The sequence below is a fragment of the Micrasema longulum genome, unplaced genomic scaffold (assembly GCF_059751315.1).
Source record: "Micrasema longulum isolate JH-2025_06_02 unplaced genomic scaffold, ASM5975131v1 h1tg001021l, whole genome shotgun sequence".
Lineage (NCBI taxonomy): Eukaryota > Metazoa > Arthropoda > Insecta > Trichoptera > Brachycentridae > Micrasema > Micrasema longulum.
The window spans coordinates 655,463-673,976 of NW_028278209.1; the positions used below are offsets into that span (position 1 = coordinate 655,463).

Sequence of the window (18,514 nt, forward strand, 5' to 3'; positions counted from 1 at the left end):
TTGGCTTACTGTAAACCGGAAATCTTTCACAACTTTCTTATCATTGGTTAATTCATATGAACTAGTGACGTCATTCAAAGCAGTTCATTTTTGTTATTTTTGTTATTTTTTTCATGTATTTTCAAGAAACTTTGATGCACAATTTAATGCTCTAATTTTTACCGCAGGTAAGGAAACATTTTTATATCTAATTTCCCGTAGGGTTGAACTTCCGCATTGCTAAAAAACAAATAATGGGGGAAAAAAAAACCAATACAGGTTTCCTAGTTCGCAAAAACAAAACAAAGCATCACACCGTTTCCCCGTAAGGATAGGCTGAGAGGATAATATGCCACATCACTCTATTTTTGCATGCAGATCAGCGCGCCGATTATTCCGATTTCTCCTAGTTTTCAATTTATTAAAATGATGCTAAACTTCAGTTTTTACACTGCACTTCAACTGCAAAATTTGTTTAAATAACATTAAAGTAAAAAGTTTCGATGTTCCCAGGTAGAATTACCGTCATTTATACAAATGACCTTAAAATACCAATATGGGGCGTTTTTACAATGTTATATCTGTAGTTGTAAGCTATGTAAAATACCAATATGGTGCGTTTTTACAATGTTATATCTGTAGTTGTAAGCTATGTATACACTAGGCTTCCTTATTACTTTCTCAAAAAATTTCTCCATCTTCAGTACTTATTAATCTCATTTCCCCTTTTGAAATCTTAAAAAATAATACTAAAATATTATCCAGAGGTGTAAAAAATAGCCACTAAACCTAGTAAGTGAATCTTATAAAATCAAAAATATATTATGAAAGGGTAATAATGATCTTTTGCAAAAGGGAAGGAAACAGGGGGAAGAAAATGAAAACACAGTGTGGTTAGTGCCTTTGGAAACATAAATTTAATGTTTTCAATAAATAATTAACCATTACCCAAATAATTGAATTATGAAAAACTTAAGTTAAATTGATATACAATAGGCACAAAGAATTTAATATCACAACATGATGTAAACTGTATATATTGAAAATTAAACATTTCTACAGTTATGTAGGACATGGATACTTTTAGAATATATTATATATTTTAAAGAGAGACAAATAAGTACAATAACGTCGTTATAAAATAATACAAATTTACTAATTGCAAAAAAAGACATGAAAAAATTATGTGTGTATATGACTCTGGTCCTTTCGAATCCAGTTATTGGAAACCCTTGCAACTACATATTTAAAAATGTTTTCGTGGATTATTTTTTAGTTATAATAATTTTTTAATGAAGTAAATTCTTCGTATTGCAGTTTTAGCCTTTTTACAGTGATATGTGTTTACATATGACTGTATGTGTGTATGTATATAAATATCTTATAAAAATTGTATGACTCACAGCGTATTATTATTTACTTTACAGAAATTAATTGTAAAACAGATAAATATTGCTCTTCAATAAAGCATATTTCTAAAATAATGTTCATTTAACATACAGACCATTAATGAGGGAATCGATCAGAAGTAAATTATTACTAATTTATCCAATAAGGCATTCGAGGTGTGTATAAAAATCATTTCATAAGAGCAGTAACCACTGCTTTTGCATTGAGTGCTTTCAAGTCTGTGTATGTTTGACCTGTCCCCACAAACACAATTGGTTGGCCTGTAATGTAAGTCATCGAAATGGCCGCACCGACTTTGTCATCGATGGTGTCAAACTTAGTCAACACGATACCGTCGATTATGTGAGGATTGGTGCTTGAGCTGTAGTCTGCCAAGGCTTGGTTAAATTTGACTAGTTGATCGACGGCTTCATTTCCGACGAGGGCTTCTCCAACAAACAAAACAAGATCCGGCTCGTTTACTTTGATCAGTTTAGCTAATGCTCTCATCAGTGGCTCATTGTCCTGCATTCTGCCCGCTGTGTCTATCAGAACTACGTCGATCCTCGATTCATTCGCGAATCTTATGGCTTCCATCGCTATACCAGCTGCATCTTTACCTGAAATTGAGAAAATAAAAACATGTAGATATTGAAAAAAAAACTTTTGAGGTACATATCGATGGACTAGAAGACAAACGTGCTAATTACAGAATTGGTAATTTTCAGAACCGTTTAAAGTTTAACAAGTTGCATTTTGTCTTCATTTTCATGTCACTTATTATGCATACGCACGCAACTACGATTTGGGGAGGGATAAAAAATTAGTGTTCTAGTGAGTGCAAACGGTAAGACATGCTCATTTAATACATTTGACGTTAAAATTACCTAGCTCAATTTTTTTGTACTTGGCACGCTTGTCTTCATACAATCAATATTATATACTCGTACATAACTAATAAGGGTTATTACACATAGTATAAATTAGATCAATGCAACAATATAAAAACTTGAAAATTGTAGTTCTGAGATTACAACTGTTTTTTAAACACCATTATTTTTATTTATTATTTAATAAATTTAATAAAAATACCGTATTCTTTATTATTATATTTTTTTAAGAATACTCTAACCAATAAAATACTGCTTTCAACAGTAAACATCCAAATTACTATCAATTTAGATATAAACTGATATTACTTAAAAATAATATAACTACCTCCATATTTAGTTTGGCAAAATCACTAAATTTAATATGTCGATCGGTTTCAGAACGTAACACTTCCTTTGTCAAGGCTTAAAAAAATTAAATATTTAATATTAGTTTATTTTTATACCTTGACCAGAAACAGTCTTAACTTTTTCAACCATCAAAATCTGTAAAAGGGAATCGAAGACGCACAGTAAATTTACTTTGCCATTATTAACTTTTAAAAATCAGTTTTGTAAAGGCAATTGTAAATAATTATTTTTTATTCAATATGTAAATAGATCATATAAATTGACTCAAAACATACCGACCAGAATATTAAAACAAAAAAAAAATTGTTGCAACAGAGGGGGAAAACATTTTTGAGAACGTGATATCAAAGCCTAGGCATTCACAGGGCTTATGGCATTTACAGGGCTTATTGGCATTTACAGGATTTAACTAAAAAAATAATAGTTTTTTATGAGAGACTTAAACAATAGATTTTTTTAGATTAATTATTTTTAATTGGGTGATAATTATTACCATAGCCTTTTTCATATAGCTGCACCATTTGCCTTCCTCCGTGTTTGCTGTCTGGATGTAGAGCATTCAGATGGCGCATGTGTGTTCTCAGTTGCTCCACAGCGCCGGCTCTGAATGTATCACACGCCGCAATAAGAACAGACAACTCATTTTCAATTAGCCAAAAGCATATTTTAGCCAAGTTTGTAGACTTGCCGACCCCATTAACCTGTAATAAAATATGATTATATTTGTTTATGCAGATTAAGATTTACTCTAACAAAAAGTAATCAGTGTCTTCTCTATCATACTACATATCGTTGTTGCGCTTTGAAAACCAGCTGTGTGCATTCATTTATTTAATACGTTTTTTACGTCAAAAAATGGCAAAAAAATATTTTTAACCATAATCCAAATTATAACGTACCAATTTTCATAAACGTACTACAATTAAGTATTCACAAAAAAAATTGTATTGCCAGACACTTTTATTAAAATCTGCTATGTTTTTTGTTTCTCCTGAATATTTTTGTGAAAAACACATGGCCGATTTCCAAGGCGCAAAGATGATATATCTTTCATAAATGATAACAGGACACAAAATTCAGTGATCTCTTCAAGTGAAAATCGTAAGGCCTCAGATGTCTATCAATAGACCTGCTTCTCTTGAATGAATTTTCTGCTATTTTCTCTTCATTGTATAAATTCGGAGAAGTCCTTATAAAGGTCCACAGTCAAAATTCCCTGCCTTCCAAACATTACTCAGATAAAGAGAGCCAGAAAACAAAACCATTTGTGAAATATAAACCTCGTACATTATGAGCAATGTCAACAATACTGCAACTCTCATATAAATTTATTTTTTTTAAAAACTTATGTGCTTAATACTCAATTTTACTTAACTATCTCTTACATATTGAATGCAAATTATTTTTAAATGATTTCATAATGTACGCATAAAAGTAAATTTGTGAATTAAGAGAAAAAGAGATTAATGTAAAAAAAAAATTTTTCCTTTTGAGGCATACATAATATGTATATCTCATATAAAACAAACGTTCAATCGAGCATTAGTGGGTAGTATCACTTACTCCACAAAAAGACATAACATATGGCATTCCCTTCTTCTTTGCTTCGAGACAATCTCTTAGAATATCAACTCTTCTTTTGGGTGATAAAATCTGAACCAATGATTCCGTTAAAGTATTTTTAACAGTTTTAGCGATACTTTCAAATGTTCCCAAAACCTAAAACAAAATACATACTAATGTTTATAATTTTGTAAAAGTAGATAGGAGTTAGGACACAAAAGACAAAATGTTTATTGTGTTGCTATATTCATTTACATAAATAATTTATTTTGTTAATTATAAAATATATTACCTTTCCTTCCAACTTGGCTGAAACAGATTCACAAAGTTTTTGGGCAATATCTGTAGCCACATTTTTTGAAATAAGATGATCTTGTAACTTCTCTAGAGCTGGCTTCATAGTCTCAGTAGTCAAGGCCTTGGACCCAACCAAACCTAAATGACAAAAATGTAAAAAAATATATTTTACCCTTGTCTTTGTAAAAATATTATTATTTTATTTTATTTAAATAACTGACTATTTTGGTGTAAATGGTATTAAATAGTGAATAATATTTCAATTATATTAACACACAACCTATGTGAAAAACTAATATATATTTTTGATTTATTTTATTTAGTTCTATGATTAACATAGTCTATACAATGTTTACATATATATTTATTCTAACATTATTCATCACTATTGTATACTTACTGTCCTAATTTATAATATTTAAACCTTTTATATGCACACTTGTATTAACTTATGTATATTCACTACTTTATAATGTATCTAACCTAATATATTAATATTAATAGACAACTTATTTGCCACATTATCACACACCCTGCAAAGCCAAACTTTAATATAGTAATAAAGGAACGCATTAAATATAAAGGTGGTGCACACATCTAAAATAAATTTATTTTTAAAGGCAAAATATGTGCAGATGAAAAGCAGCCATTATGGAATATAGTACGGAATGGGTAATAAGAAAAACAATGTATTTAAAAGAGTAAACATAACGACAAGATATAAATACATAAAAAAATATATGTTAACCTTTAAACATGCTGAAAACTCCACCAGATGGCTTAGTTTGATTTGTTCTATTTACGTTTGGGGAGTCGTTTTCTTCATCGCTGCTGTATTCTTCATCATCAGAGTTAACTTCCAAGTCCTGAATCCCTCCTTGCATTTGTCCAACAATCTTCAAAACATAAATAAACATTTAGCCATTTTGTAAAGTTTCTTTAACTCAAAACATATAATTTTTAGTATTTATGTACTGCTCATTCGCACTTTCAGTAGTACAATGTAAAATTCTGAAGTCATTTTGAAATAAAAAATCTACACAAAATAAAGAAAAACAGATTTAAGGCTCTAATCCGGCAATATAGAAGAATTAGAAAGAACTGGGCTGCTTTTGGCAATCTTAAACATATTTTCAAAACAAAGCAATAAATTTTAAAAGTTTAAATTTATTTCAACAGATAGGGAAAAAAATTTTGAGAAGGAAATATGGAAGTCTAGGCATTTACAAGGCTTATGACACGTCGTTGCCTGGTTTAAGTGGCCACTTTACACACTGCCAGCCAGTCTGCAAGCATTTGGACATACTTAAACATTATTGAATTTTAAGTCTTCAAATCAGGAATATTTTTATTTTTGTAGACTTGGTGATACTACGTTGTTTCCAAACTTTTTTTCAGAATCGCAGAATGAGCCATAGCATTTCTTTTCTTGATTACTGCATTGAGCCCAGACAAATATATCCATTTACAACCTCGCAATTTTCAATTTGAGTTATTTCTGGTCTATTCCCATTTCTCTGTCAATAATCATTATTTAGGTCTTCCCTGTTGATTTCAAGGTCAAAGTTATTGCTCATATTTTCTAGTAAAAAGAGAAGTTCTCTTATGTCATCTTCATCTGCAAGGAGAGTAGAAGAGATGGGCATTTAGGTTTTTTTATAAAACTAGCAATAACAGTTACCGTTTCACAAATTATAAATATTGAATAGTAAGGTGACAAAATACATCCCTGACGAACTCCAGCATGAGTTTCAAATACATCCAAGTCGGCGCTATCCATTTCATCTAAAATGGTCGATAATATTTCCCATTTCACTGAGTCCAAAAGCTTATTGAAGTCTACATAAAATATGTATAGCGGTAGATGAATTCTCTTCCTTTTTAAATAACCTGTCTTAATCTAAGGATATGCTTTCGAGCATCTTTTCCTCTGACAAATCTCGCATGTTCTTCAGCTATCTGTTCTGAGAGGAATGTCAATCATTTGTTTAAAATAATTATTTCCTTTGTTATTGGTAATAAATCATGTGAATCACATGAATTCGATGATAAGATAAGATTGATATATATTATTGAAAATCTTATCATTGGAAAAATTTTGTGAGACCGAGTTCAAAATTCTATTAGCAAAAATGTTTTTTTTTTAAAAGCCACAGAACTTCCTCATTATTTTTGTTACCCAGCCTGTTACTTTTCTATCTGAAATAATGATTTTAAAAGATTTTTTTTGGGTTTTTTCTTTTCTTTTGTACTTAAAAACATATCTGTACTTTAAATTAAAAATACATACACAATAATTAACTATCACACGTAATTGCTAAAGATAGAACACCATTCTACTATATTTTTATGTATGTATATATTGAACCCGGTTGTGGTCCCGTGGCTAGTGTTGCTGACTCACAGATCAGAGATCCAAAGTTCAAATTCCGCTCTACCACAACTTGATTCCCATTTTCTTACCTATTTGGGTAAATTATAAGAACACAAATACTTATTAAAAAAAAGAAAACAAATATGTACATCATTTCCTCCATATATTTTTTTTACACATGAATGTCAAATATTCTGACTTTTTACTCTAAGATATCGTACTTTTCTCGGCTTCTGCGTTTGTCCACATTCACACTGTAAATCTTTTAAGTAATTCTATTATTTTTTTTAATCTGTTAGGGTTATATAAGAAATATTATAAGGTCTAGTCATGTTATGTCTCATCTGGTAAGTGTAGTCATCGTGAGTTTTTGCAGGTTAATTTTTAATTTGATCATTATAGTGTCCATTGTGTAGTATTTTTTACTGTCCTACGTTTGTCTTTGCTTTTTAAATGTGGCAGTGTTGTTGTTGTCTGGTATTATATTTGCGTATGTCAGCATTTTCGGTTGGTGTTATGTCATCGACTTGTATATTTCCAGTGCAATTTCGTGTACCTCAATTTTCGTCAAGTATTTTATTGTGTATTTGTATCATATACGTTAAACATGGTACCACATCAATATGAAGTAAAGAGTATTACTAAAATATTTTTAACTGTTTAAAATAACAATATATTACATAGTTTTCTGGTGTAAAGTCTGATCTGATGACATCATCGGGTTGATCTTTGGAACGATCCAGATCAGGTAAATCTCTGGTTCCTCCTGCAAGCTCCCAAACCCTCGGCTTCTTTCCACCTTTGTCTACGGGAGGACTTTTCGGCGACTTGGTCCTACAAAAATAAGTCAAGGCATTTATGTACATATACATCTATATATTACAACAGCTGGAGAATATTTTTGAAAAGGTAATATGGTAGGCAAGGCAAAATCTAGTACTTGCCAACAAACATTTGGACATACTCAAAATATTGTTTATTAAACAAAAAGGCAAAAAATCTTGTAATTTAAATAATTTTTGCCTGAATAAAAAGATGCAAATGCTGTATAAACATCACAGGCATATACTAAAACAATAAACGTTCAAGTGGGCCGCTACTTCTTTGCAACAAACACACTATTTCTGCATGCGAATCATCCTGAATTAAAAAAAAAATGTAAAGTTACGGTAAAGACAATCCTTTATATCCTTAGATGGCTGGTTCAATATTAAAATGAACCAACTGTGTACCGCAGCATAGCACCAGATGGAAAGACAATTTAAGATGACACAATTAATACATCAGAAAATCCACATACGTCTGAGTATCTGAAGCCTATCACAGTCAAAGCTATAAAAAAAAAAGAGCAATCAGAGATGTTAAAGGATTTTCCGTTCCGCAAATGTCGGCAATATGAAGGGGGAGCTGAAAAAAGAAGGGGAAATTGAAATAATACAATATGGATTTAGCATGCATTTGCTCAACTTGGTGGCAGAGGATTTTCAAATCAAAGGAATTGTCTCGCACATTTTGAAAGTTATTAAGTATTTTCATAAAAAGCACCTAACTCAAGCATAGTACAGAGAACAAATAGTAAAATGCTATTGCAATAAATCTTTTAGCCCAACTAAATTCAGTTTCAATCGCTTTACACCGAACACAGTCTGAATCAGCAACAACAGTTGTTGTGGAAATTTGGAAAGCACTTGAAAAAGACCTCGTCCACCAACCTTAGTTAATTAAGAAGAAATACAGCGTTTAGTGGCTATCATTATTTGGCTAACATCATTGACCAGAAGTTTAGAGGAAGGAACCTGTGAGAAAAGACCAAAAAGGCAAAGCGTTTGATGTTCTAGATTTTAACTATATGGCTATTCTTACAGCAATTCTCACAGAATCCAGACCATTCGCGTTATATCTTTTTGGTACCCAATTCAGAAACACATCACTTGCGTGGTAATAGCTCATCAACATGGCATCAAATGGATAAACTTAGAGCAAAAAATTTTCCTTTCCAGATTTCTGCAAACAGCTCCTGACCGCAATAGATACTCTGCTGATGTAGAAAGAGTTTTGGCCTCACTCGCTCAAAAAGAAGGAACTGCCTTGTCATAGAGAATAGCCAAAAAAGTTATTTTTATTTTTAAACACTGAAACAATGACAACCAAAAAGTCAGGGCTGCTATACTGAACGCTCTATTGGCTGAAGAGAACATTTTTGAACCGCGTATTTAGTACATAAATATGCGCTATGAAAGCGTTCTTTATGGTTGGGAAAGCAGCAAATAGAGTCTAGTCTGAATTAGATCTAAGGAGCAATATTTAAAATCGGGTTGTGGTCCTGTGGCTAGTGTCTCGGACTCACAGACCAAAGGTCTGTGGTTCGAATCTCACTCTACCCCAACTTGATTCCCATTTTCTAATAGTGAGTTATTTACAACTCGTTGAAAATGGCCCTCAAAATTAAATATTTGGGTAAATCATAAGAATGCAAATATTTTTTTATCAAAAAAAATAAAATAATAATCCGACACTAAGATAAACTGATTGGATGTGTACTAGAAATATGAGCGCCAACAATGGCTGCCTGCAGCCTATAATCTAATAATAAAAATAAAATATATATTTTAAAACTTTAGTCTGATTATTTCAGTGACAGTGGCTTTTTTGTTGCTATAAACTGTGCCAAAATAACAACATTTTGTGAGTCACAGACTGAACGAAAAAGATGTAGAATGTATGGGTATAAATGATATGTGGGAGTGTTTGAAAATAAGTATGTGCGAGGCGGCGAAAGAAGTGTGCGGTGTGACAACGCTAGGGAGAAAGAAAGGTGATGCGTGGTGGGACGACGAAGTCAAAAAACTCGTTAAAGAAAAGAAGGATGCGTGGATAAATTTGCTTGCTGTAAAAAAGAATACAATTGAATATGAATCGGCTAAACGCGTGTATGGTGAAAGTAAGAAAAAGGTTAAGCAGGGTGTATGTGAACGGAAGAAAAAATTGAAGGATGAAGAAGGAATGAAAATGACACACAATTTCCATGAAAACATTAAAGTTTTCTGGAAAGCTGTGAAAAACTCCAGGAGTAGCAGTGAAAGGCATGACAGTTGTTAAAGATAAGGATGGAAAAATGGTGACTAGTGAGAGTGGAATAAAAGAGAGATGGAAGGAATACTTTGAGGAAGTTTATGAATCGCACACTGGTAACTCGGGCGGTGCCGATGTATCGACATTATCCGAGGTGTGTTTGAACGCAAATGATGAGGTAAGTCAGATTAGTATGAAAGAAATTATCAGTGTTGTCAAATGTATGCGGAATGGTAAAGCGCAAGGGTATGACTGTATTGCAGCAGAGTTTATTAAGTCGGGTGGCAAATTAATTCTCACATGGCTACATAAACTTTTTAACTTGTGTCTCAAGGAGGAAAGGACTCCACCTGATTGGAGGAGGGCAGTTGTTATGCCGTTATACAAGGGAAAGGGTTCTAAGGTGGAGTGTGGGAATTACAGAGCTATCAGTCTTCTGAGCGCTGTCGGCAAAATGTATGGAAGAATACTGATAGAAAGAGTAAGAAACGTGACCAAGGAGAAAGTATGGGATGTACAGAGTGGATTTATGAATGGTAGAGGATGTATGGATCAAATATTTGCATTACGCAATATGACAGAAAAGTTTTTGGCGAAAAACCAGAAGCTTTTTTGAGCTTTTGATGATTTGCAAAAAGCATTTGATCGAGTTGATAGGAAAAAATTATGGATGGTTCTATCGGAGTATGGAGTGAGTGACAACCTTGTCCGCGCTATTGCTTCTTTGTACAAAGATAGTGTAGCGTGTGTAAGGGTAAATGGGTCATTAACTTCCTGGTTTGACATCCCTAAAGGAGTCAAACAGGGATGTGTAATGTCACCGTGGTTATTCAACATATACATGGATAAATGTATGAAAGAATTGAAAAGTATGGATGTGGGAGCGAAAATGAGTAATCTAACTGTCAGTTGCCTTCTGTACGCCGATGACGCAGTCTTCCTAGCTGACAGCGAAGAGGAACTGCAATCCTTGGTTACAAAGGTTTACGAAGTGTGCAAGGAGAGTGATTTGCTAATGAATGTGCAAAAGTCGAACGTCATGGTCTTTGAAAGAAATGTAACTATGACTGAATGTAAGATTGTAGTAAATGGAGACAGTTTGAAACAGGTCGAAGAATTTGTATACCTGGGTAGTATGTTTACTAGAGATGGAAATATGGACAAGGATATTGAAAGGAGGGTTAGTGCCGGTAACAGAGTTAATGGTGCCTTAAAGTCTGTCGAAGCAAATAAGTGTCTATCGCAAGAGGCTAAATTAGCAGTTCATAATGGAGTTCTGGTACCAACCCTAATGTATGGAAGCGAAGCATGGAGTTGGAAAAAAAGGGACGAAAGTAGACTGAATGCTGTTGAAATGCGATCCCTCAGGCGAATGTGCGGAAAAACAATGTATGATAGGTGCCCTAATGTCGAAATTAGAGCAGAATGCAAGGCTGAGTTAAGCATTATCGACAAAATTAAGAAAGGTCTTTTGCGATGGTTCGGTCATGTGGAGCGAATGAATGATGAAAGAACGGCTAAGAAGATTTATGATGCGAATGTGTCTGGTTGTAGAAGTCGAGGAAGGCCGAGAAAGACATGGCATGATCAAGTACAACAAATTCTTGAAAGTGGTCATGTGAAAAGTCGGAATAATCGACGTGCGTGCATGAGAAGATGTATGAATGTGAAGGAAGCAAAGGAAGTGTGCCAGGACAGAGTGGTGTGGCGTTCTATCCTCTCTGCCTACCCCTCCGGAGAAATGGCGTGATGGTTAGTTAGTTAGTTAGTTAGATGAACTCACATTTTCTCGGCTTTCTTTTTTGGTGCCATCTTTTGGGCAAGTTTGGCCCTGTTTGCCGCAATTATTTCTTCATCGAGAAAATCTTCAGTTTCAGCTTTTCCATTAACCTCATGTTTTATTTTGGACTCCATAATTTTTACTAAAAAATGTTTACAATTCTATAAAATGCATATTTGAAGCACTAACATTGTGGTTATTTTATTGTTTACAATTCTAGTTATTATTATATAATATGATCTCATCATGGGATAGTACTCCTACTCACCACTTTTTTTTGTTTCTTTCTCGTCCCCTTTCCGTTCAATCATGGAGGCCACAGTTTTCTTTGACTTGAATGAATCTTCAAAAGTTCTCATTTGTTTAGGGATTTTGGCCTGACTTTTACCTTAAAGAATAACATAAATTTCTTAGTTTAAGCTTAAAATAACACAATTAATGAATTTTAATGCACAGGATAAAAATATATTTACCCCATTGCTCAGAATCTTGTAGAACTTTCTGGAAAATAGAACTGAAGGAAAACTTTTGAAAGAAACTAGCATTTTGTAGTTCATTTTTATATTTATCGCGGAATTCAAGATGAATGTCATTTAAAAACTTATCTACATAAGACAGCTGTAGAATTTTTTGATATGCAACGACAAATATTAATTCAAATTCATTGTCGAGTTTGTACTGTAGTGTGAGAGACTTGTGGTCGAATGCATTATTGCCCGTCCTTTCCTAAAATAATAATTCCTTAATCGGTAAGAATCTAAAGATAATTTAAAATAAGCCTTTTTATTTACTAACAAATTCCTAAGACTTAATAATTAAAAATAAGCATGTGTTTTGCATATGGTCTTAATTAAATTATGAACTACCTGCAATATAACACTACGAATCAATGCATTGACAGATGGAGTAAATATTTCACTAGTACTTTGAAAACACCAAAGTACAATTCCACCTTTACTAAAAATAGTGAATAAATCTAACATTTTGGAAAAATTACAAAAAGAAATATTTTGGACATTGACATGTACGTATTCTCCACACGTCACTTTTTAGAGACAATACCACAGACAATACAATAGACTTGATTAAGATTAGAGAAATTAATACCATTAACTAAAAGAAGTTTTATAAATACAATTTCCTAAAGTACTTACCTATGAACCAAATTAATTTTTCCCTTGTGAATGATTACGTGTATATTTTGCGTTATATTCAAAAACGGATTTAGCTATTACCGATTTAAACGCGCATTATGTTCATTTTGACTGTTATTAAAAAAGTATCTTCTATATTATAACTAGTATTACACCTTAACTAACCGAATTTTTTGACCAGTCAAACTTTATATATTATATTGTTTAACGTTACAATGCCACGCAACCATGGGAGTAGTCCTGACAACTTTTGTTATGTGTAGGGTGAAGTGACTTAAGCCTCAAAAAGAAATAAAGCGATACATTTTTTTAAAGATATACCATCTGTGCTTCGGGTGTAGAGTTGGAGTTTAGGATAAGGTTTGAGCCTCACGTATCTGTTGATTATTATGTGTTGAGAGATTTTACCAAGAAAGCAATCATATTGAATAGCCCTACAAGGGAAAATTTAACAAAAACATGCTTGAAAACTATTTTTGGAATCTTAACTATTAAAGCCTGCTGGGTCGGAAAAAAATACGTGCGGTGGTGGGTCAGATTAGACCAAATTTTTAAAAGTAGCCTCTTAGGCATTTTTGTAGTTTTTTCGCAACTATTTAAATATTAAAATGTTCTCTGATTTAATAAAAAGAGGTGTGGAAGATTTTTTTTCCCATTTTTTGTGATATTATTAAATTATATTTTAAAACGTCCGAGCGCACCGAAATTACTTTACACATAATAAATACTTTTAAATACTTTTGGGTCTAATCAGATCCATCTCCGGGAGGTTTAAGTTGAGAAAGACAAGCCAGCAATGAAATACGTACAAAATCTAATAAAAATAAATTTCGAAAATAAATCATGCCATTGCGTACCTACATTATTCTTGTAAAAAAAACTTAAGTTTCTAACGGGTTTCTCTCTAAAACCTAATGTGCGGGAATAATTTGGAAAGCAGCAGAAAAATGAATAAGAATCACATATTTTAGTTCTCGTAACATTATAAAAGTTTTGATTTGGTAATCATTGCAAAAATAGCTGGTGATCCCCCCTAAGGCCAGCTTTTGCCTTGTTTGGGGGGTCCGGTCGCAGTCGCAAAGGAGGGGGGATGGGATAGCAACAGATTTTTCAGGAATTGGCGCTACTCCCCCCCCCCCCTCCCGCAGGGTGCCAGTTTTTTATCCCTTTTACTTTTCCCTTGCTTGGGCCCGCGACCCACAGGTTAAAAACCACTGGTCAAATCAATGAAATCAATGCGGGTGGTTTGAAACTGTTATTTATGGTATAAAAACATTTTGCATAATTTTTTAAATTGCAACATTTTAATGACGTCGTGTGACGTCAATGTGTCAATTGAAGGGGGTGATGGGTGACGTTTGGTTGAAATGTTTTTATATTAATATGCGTAGGTAAATGCTTCGTGCAGATAAACCTTGCGCATTTTCAGTATTTCCCTTTCAATATGTTCATAATTCCGTGTAATATTTTCAAGAAGTATTGTTGAATTAAACCGAGAATTAGAACGCTCTGTTCGAAGTGCAATAAATCCATAATTTTCTTTCCATATTTTATAAATGGATTCGTGCTCTAGCGACTTAGACGATGCTGTCGATAATTTTAATGGAAAACCTGTTTGGGAAGGAGAAAGATGCGAACCTCTGGGGGCTGCAATGGATACTCTCAGCGATGAGTTGGAGATGGAGGATTTTGGGAGGTCGGATATATGTGAGATCCAGCGTCTACAAGCATTGGAAGAGGAACAAGAAATGCTTTCTTCTTCTCTATTTTCTTTAACTTCTCATCTCGCACAGGTACAATTCAGATTGCGACAAATTGTAGAAGCCCCATCGGATGATAAAGAAAAAATGTTGAAGTCATTGGAGGAGTTCACTTTTCGCGGGGTCCCAGATTTGGGGTCTATTGTCGGCACGGGTAACGCATCTCAAGATATTCTAGAACATTCTGCAAGCTGCCCCGAGTGTCAAAAGCTAGATGAGAAACTTAAAGAACAACGAATCAAACAGCTGCACTTTATAGAACAATTGAAATCACAACTTAAAGAGTTGGACGCCTTTTCTAACGAAAGTATATCCGCTTGTACAAGTAAAAGAGATTACTTGGATCATCGCAATGTAATCATAAATGATTTGAAGCAGAATATAAACAAATCTCTGAATGAGGGATGGCAGCCGCCCCTTACTGCAGAGGAGCTGCGACATCAGGCTGCCTGCGCCGCACGCTCCGCTCCACACGACACTCGGGACCTCATCGCACAGTTGCAGGGACAGGTGGAGGACATGCAAAGGTTTATTCATTTTCTTAAAAATGGATCTATCAAGGTAAAACCTGAGTCTGAAGTCGCACAGATACCGAAAAATAATCAGAAATCGAAAACGGAAAATAAAAAGTGTAAGATAAGTTCGACGGCCAATAAAAATGAAGAATTAAGAGCCGAAACAGTTAATTTAATGAAGAAAATTGTCTCTCTTCTACAAATGTTTGCAGTTGCCCAATTTGGATGTTCCTCTGATGTCTTCCATAAAAATGATTTGAAGAGATCAAACATTATCAATCACTGGGGTGACCTTCGAGCCAGACTGGAAATGTCCATTGACGCCGTTCTCAATTTGCTGAAGCATAATCACTCGAGACCTGACTCTGTTTTAGGGAATTATGATAGCGATTCAGAAGACAGTTCTGTGATATTACATAACGTACCATTAACTACAGCCGTGAGAAAGCACTTAGCTATCAACATCCGCGACTTGATGCAGCACGGACTGCTTCCCTTCGGAGATATGAATAGTGTCGTTCCCTTCATCATCGGTTGCTTCCCAATGCGAAGGAATTCGCAGTCCAAGAGTATGCACGCTTGGGAACTTATTCTCAAGTACTACCAGATCAATAATGGAGAAAGTTACAACTCTACTCCGGCACGTAAACTCTCCCAGAGCTTCAATCTTGATATTGTTGGAGGTACAGCCATATCTAATAAGCAAATTATGCTGAGTGCCATTGGGTCAATAATAGCTTCACACATGCCATATAAAAGAAGCTTTGATTCACACTTCAAGGCTTTTGTATGTGCCGGCCTAAATTCCAAAAAATTGGTGTGTTGGTTAAATCTTTTATTTAAAAATAAAAACCTGATGCAAATATGTTACTCTTCCACAAGTTATGTTACAAACACTGGATTCCAAGATAGTCTTCAGAGCTTGGATCGACTGACCTCTTACAAATTCAACTTGCCTGTTGATTTGGCTGTTCGACAGTTTCAAAACATCAAAGATGTTTTTATGTAATAAACATATTAGTGCTGTTAAAAATGTGCAATTTGTTTATCCCCATCAATATGCTGAGCAATTTCCATGTATGTTGTGTTTGAATTGTGTATTATTTTGTGATATTTTGTTTTGCAGTAGATAATATTTACCTACATACATATATTTATTATAATGTACTATAATTATAGATTTATTTTAACATAATATATTATATTGAATACGAGTTAGTGCAATGTTTTATATTGAAATATTATTGTAACTAAGTACCAAAGATTTTTTGAGAACCAAAGTTTCTAGTCAAGGCACTGTAAATAATTTTTTTTTAGTTGCTTTCAAGTTTATTATATGAATATGTATACATACACACTAAATATATTGTTTTTTCTTAAGATCACAATAATAAAGAGTAGAAAACACTATTGCTTAGTTAGTTTAAGCTTGTATAGCTTAAATATACACGCTCCTAAGTTTTTAGATTGTTAATGTATGTCAACAAACATATCTTAAAGTTTTATTTTTATGTATTTTTATTTTAACATCTATAAAGCAGGGTTTCCCAATTTTTGGGTCTCAGAAAATTTATGTAAAATCATTTCCTTTACCTCAAAGACAAGGCTAAGATCCCCTGTTAGCAATTTAAAAAGTCCTGCTAATGTGTTTATTTTAAATATTAATAATCTCACTTGGTTATGTGTTCCATAATATAAACTTTGACTGAAAGACATTCCAACGTTGAGTATAATGATGTATGAGAATTAAAGATAAAATATATGAACAAATGTTTTTAAAGAACAAATTCTATATATGTATATGGCATACAAACTATGAAATATTCTCTTGATTTAGTGTATGTTTTGATTGCATCTCACCTGTTATTTCAACCTAATATACACTAATACTATGCCTTATTTTGACACTTAAAATTTGTAATTTCGTGCTAAAATACATTTATAAAATTATACTGACAAATTACCAAAGCCTCGGAAGTAATATTATTATTCCGAACTATGAATGTTGTAATGTTGATGAAGTTAGGTTGAGAAAATGAATTATTGCCATATTTCATGTGTTTTATTTTCTTCCTCCTTTTCTATGATCAAATACATATCGAAATTGTACAATTAACGAGCCTATATCAACAATTTTGATTTCCTGTGGATATTAAAAATTAATATGTGATATTTCTCAAGTCTTGGTGTTCTATTCACCGCTGTAATTAAGCCCCTTGTGGGGCAAAATAATAATAAAGACCCATAAAAAAGTTTTATAATTATTTGCATTCTAGTTCACAAAAATCGATGCTGGGTCACTTATCAGTTGTCAGTATTACAGTCGAGTTATATGATATGCTTCTTAAATTTTTTAAATGTATTACTACAAAGTCCTAGTTAGGAATTGGAGTGATTAATTATGGAGCATTCAGGTTTGATTACACTGTTGCGGTATTTATTGTGATAACAACTTCCTGTTTCAATAATTTACGAAGATAAAAGAAAGGCCTGTCTTCCTCGATACACAAATTAAAACTTGTGCTGTAACAAAAACTCACGGATGTAAATAATACATACATTAGATTGAATAATTCATTTCATTTTATAAATTGCCCAGTATCAAGTTCCATAAAATTAGATGTTTTACCTGAAAGAAGAACTGTGTTCAACTAAGGTAAAAAAAAAACTACATAATAAATTTAACATTTCACAATCGAATAGTCAGAAAGTAAAATGTATTTTATAATTTTTCATTACTCTGAAATCAGGTGATCCTTTAACGCTTCGGTACAAGTGTGACCGTATGGTCACGATAGACATTGTCACAAAACACTATCCTCACTCCCTTAAGTAAATATGGTTGCGTTTACTATATTTTAGCCTCAAAAAATATTGTGTTTTTTATGTGGTGTGCCGCAGTGGAAAAAACTGTGTGGAATTAATAGCAATTTCTTTAGTAAAAAAATAGTTTAAAAAAAAACTGAAGAGTTACAGTACTAATAATTAAGTGCTTTACCCTAGTGCATCTATGTTTATTTGAAATAAAAATAAGAAAACTAGACTAATTATTATCAACTGCAGGTTCATAATACATTATGTATGTTTATTAGTTTACTGACAACATTAATAATAGGCAAAGGACAGATGGGACTGGGTTAAATGTAGATTGATGAGATGTGACTAGTACCAACTGTTCTAGTAAATGGTAATGAGGGAGAAGGAAGGTAGATAATATAAATCCTGGGTCTCGAATATAAGGTTTACTGATACGCTGAAGACATTTTTGCTACGGTGATCATTCTAAGACATTCAAGGTAGATGGCAACTATATTGCAGAAGATCCGAAAAACAATAGACAGCAATTGCTACATAGAATTTGTGAATGAAGAACAAAGAAAAAGCCAACGA

At 33.1% G+C, this 18,514-nt stretch overlaps 2 protein-coding genes across 2 annotated transcripts; one reads left to right on the top strand and one right to left on the bottom strand.

The window, feature by feature from the left end:
- Positions 1–873: 873 nt before the first annotated feature.
- SrpRalpha (signal recognition particle receptor alpha) lies at positions 874–12,755 on the bottom strand. The gene is made up of 10 exons (XM_088232820.1): positions 12,562–12,755; positions 12,169–12,421; positions 11,964–12,083; positions 11,699–11,837; positions 7,524–7,677; positions 5,218–5,365; positions 4,465–4,607; positions 4,173–4,328; positions 3,103–3,310; positions 874–1,988 (listed from the first exon to the last, which is right to left on the bottom strand). Exons 1-10 carry the CDS (start codon positions 12,676–12,678, stop codon positions 1,558–1,560), a joined length of 1,869 nt encoding a protein of 622 aa, XP_088088946.1. The 5' UTR covers positions 12,679–12,755; the 3' UTR covers positions 874–1,557.
- Positions 12,756–14,161: 1,406 nt separating this feature from the next.
- LOC148277514 (RUN domain-containing protein 1) lies at positions 14,162–17,176 on the top strand. The gene has a single exon (XM_088232795.1). It carries the CDS (start codon positions 14,406–14,408, stop codon positions 16,131–16,133), a length of 1,728 nt encoding a protein of 575 aa, XP_088088921.1. The 5' UTR covers positions 14,162–14,405; the 3' UTR covers positions 16,134–17,176.
- The last annotated feature ends 1,338 nt before the right edge of the window (positions 17,177–18,514 follow it).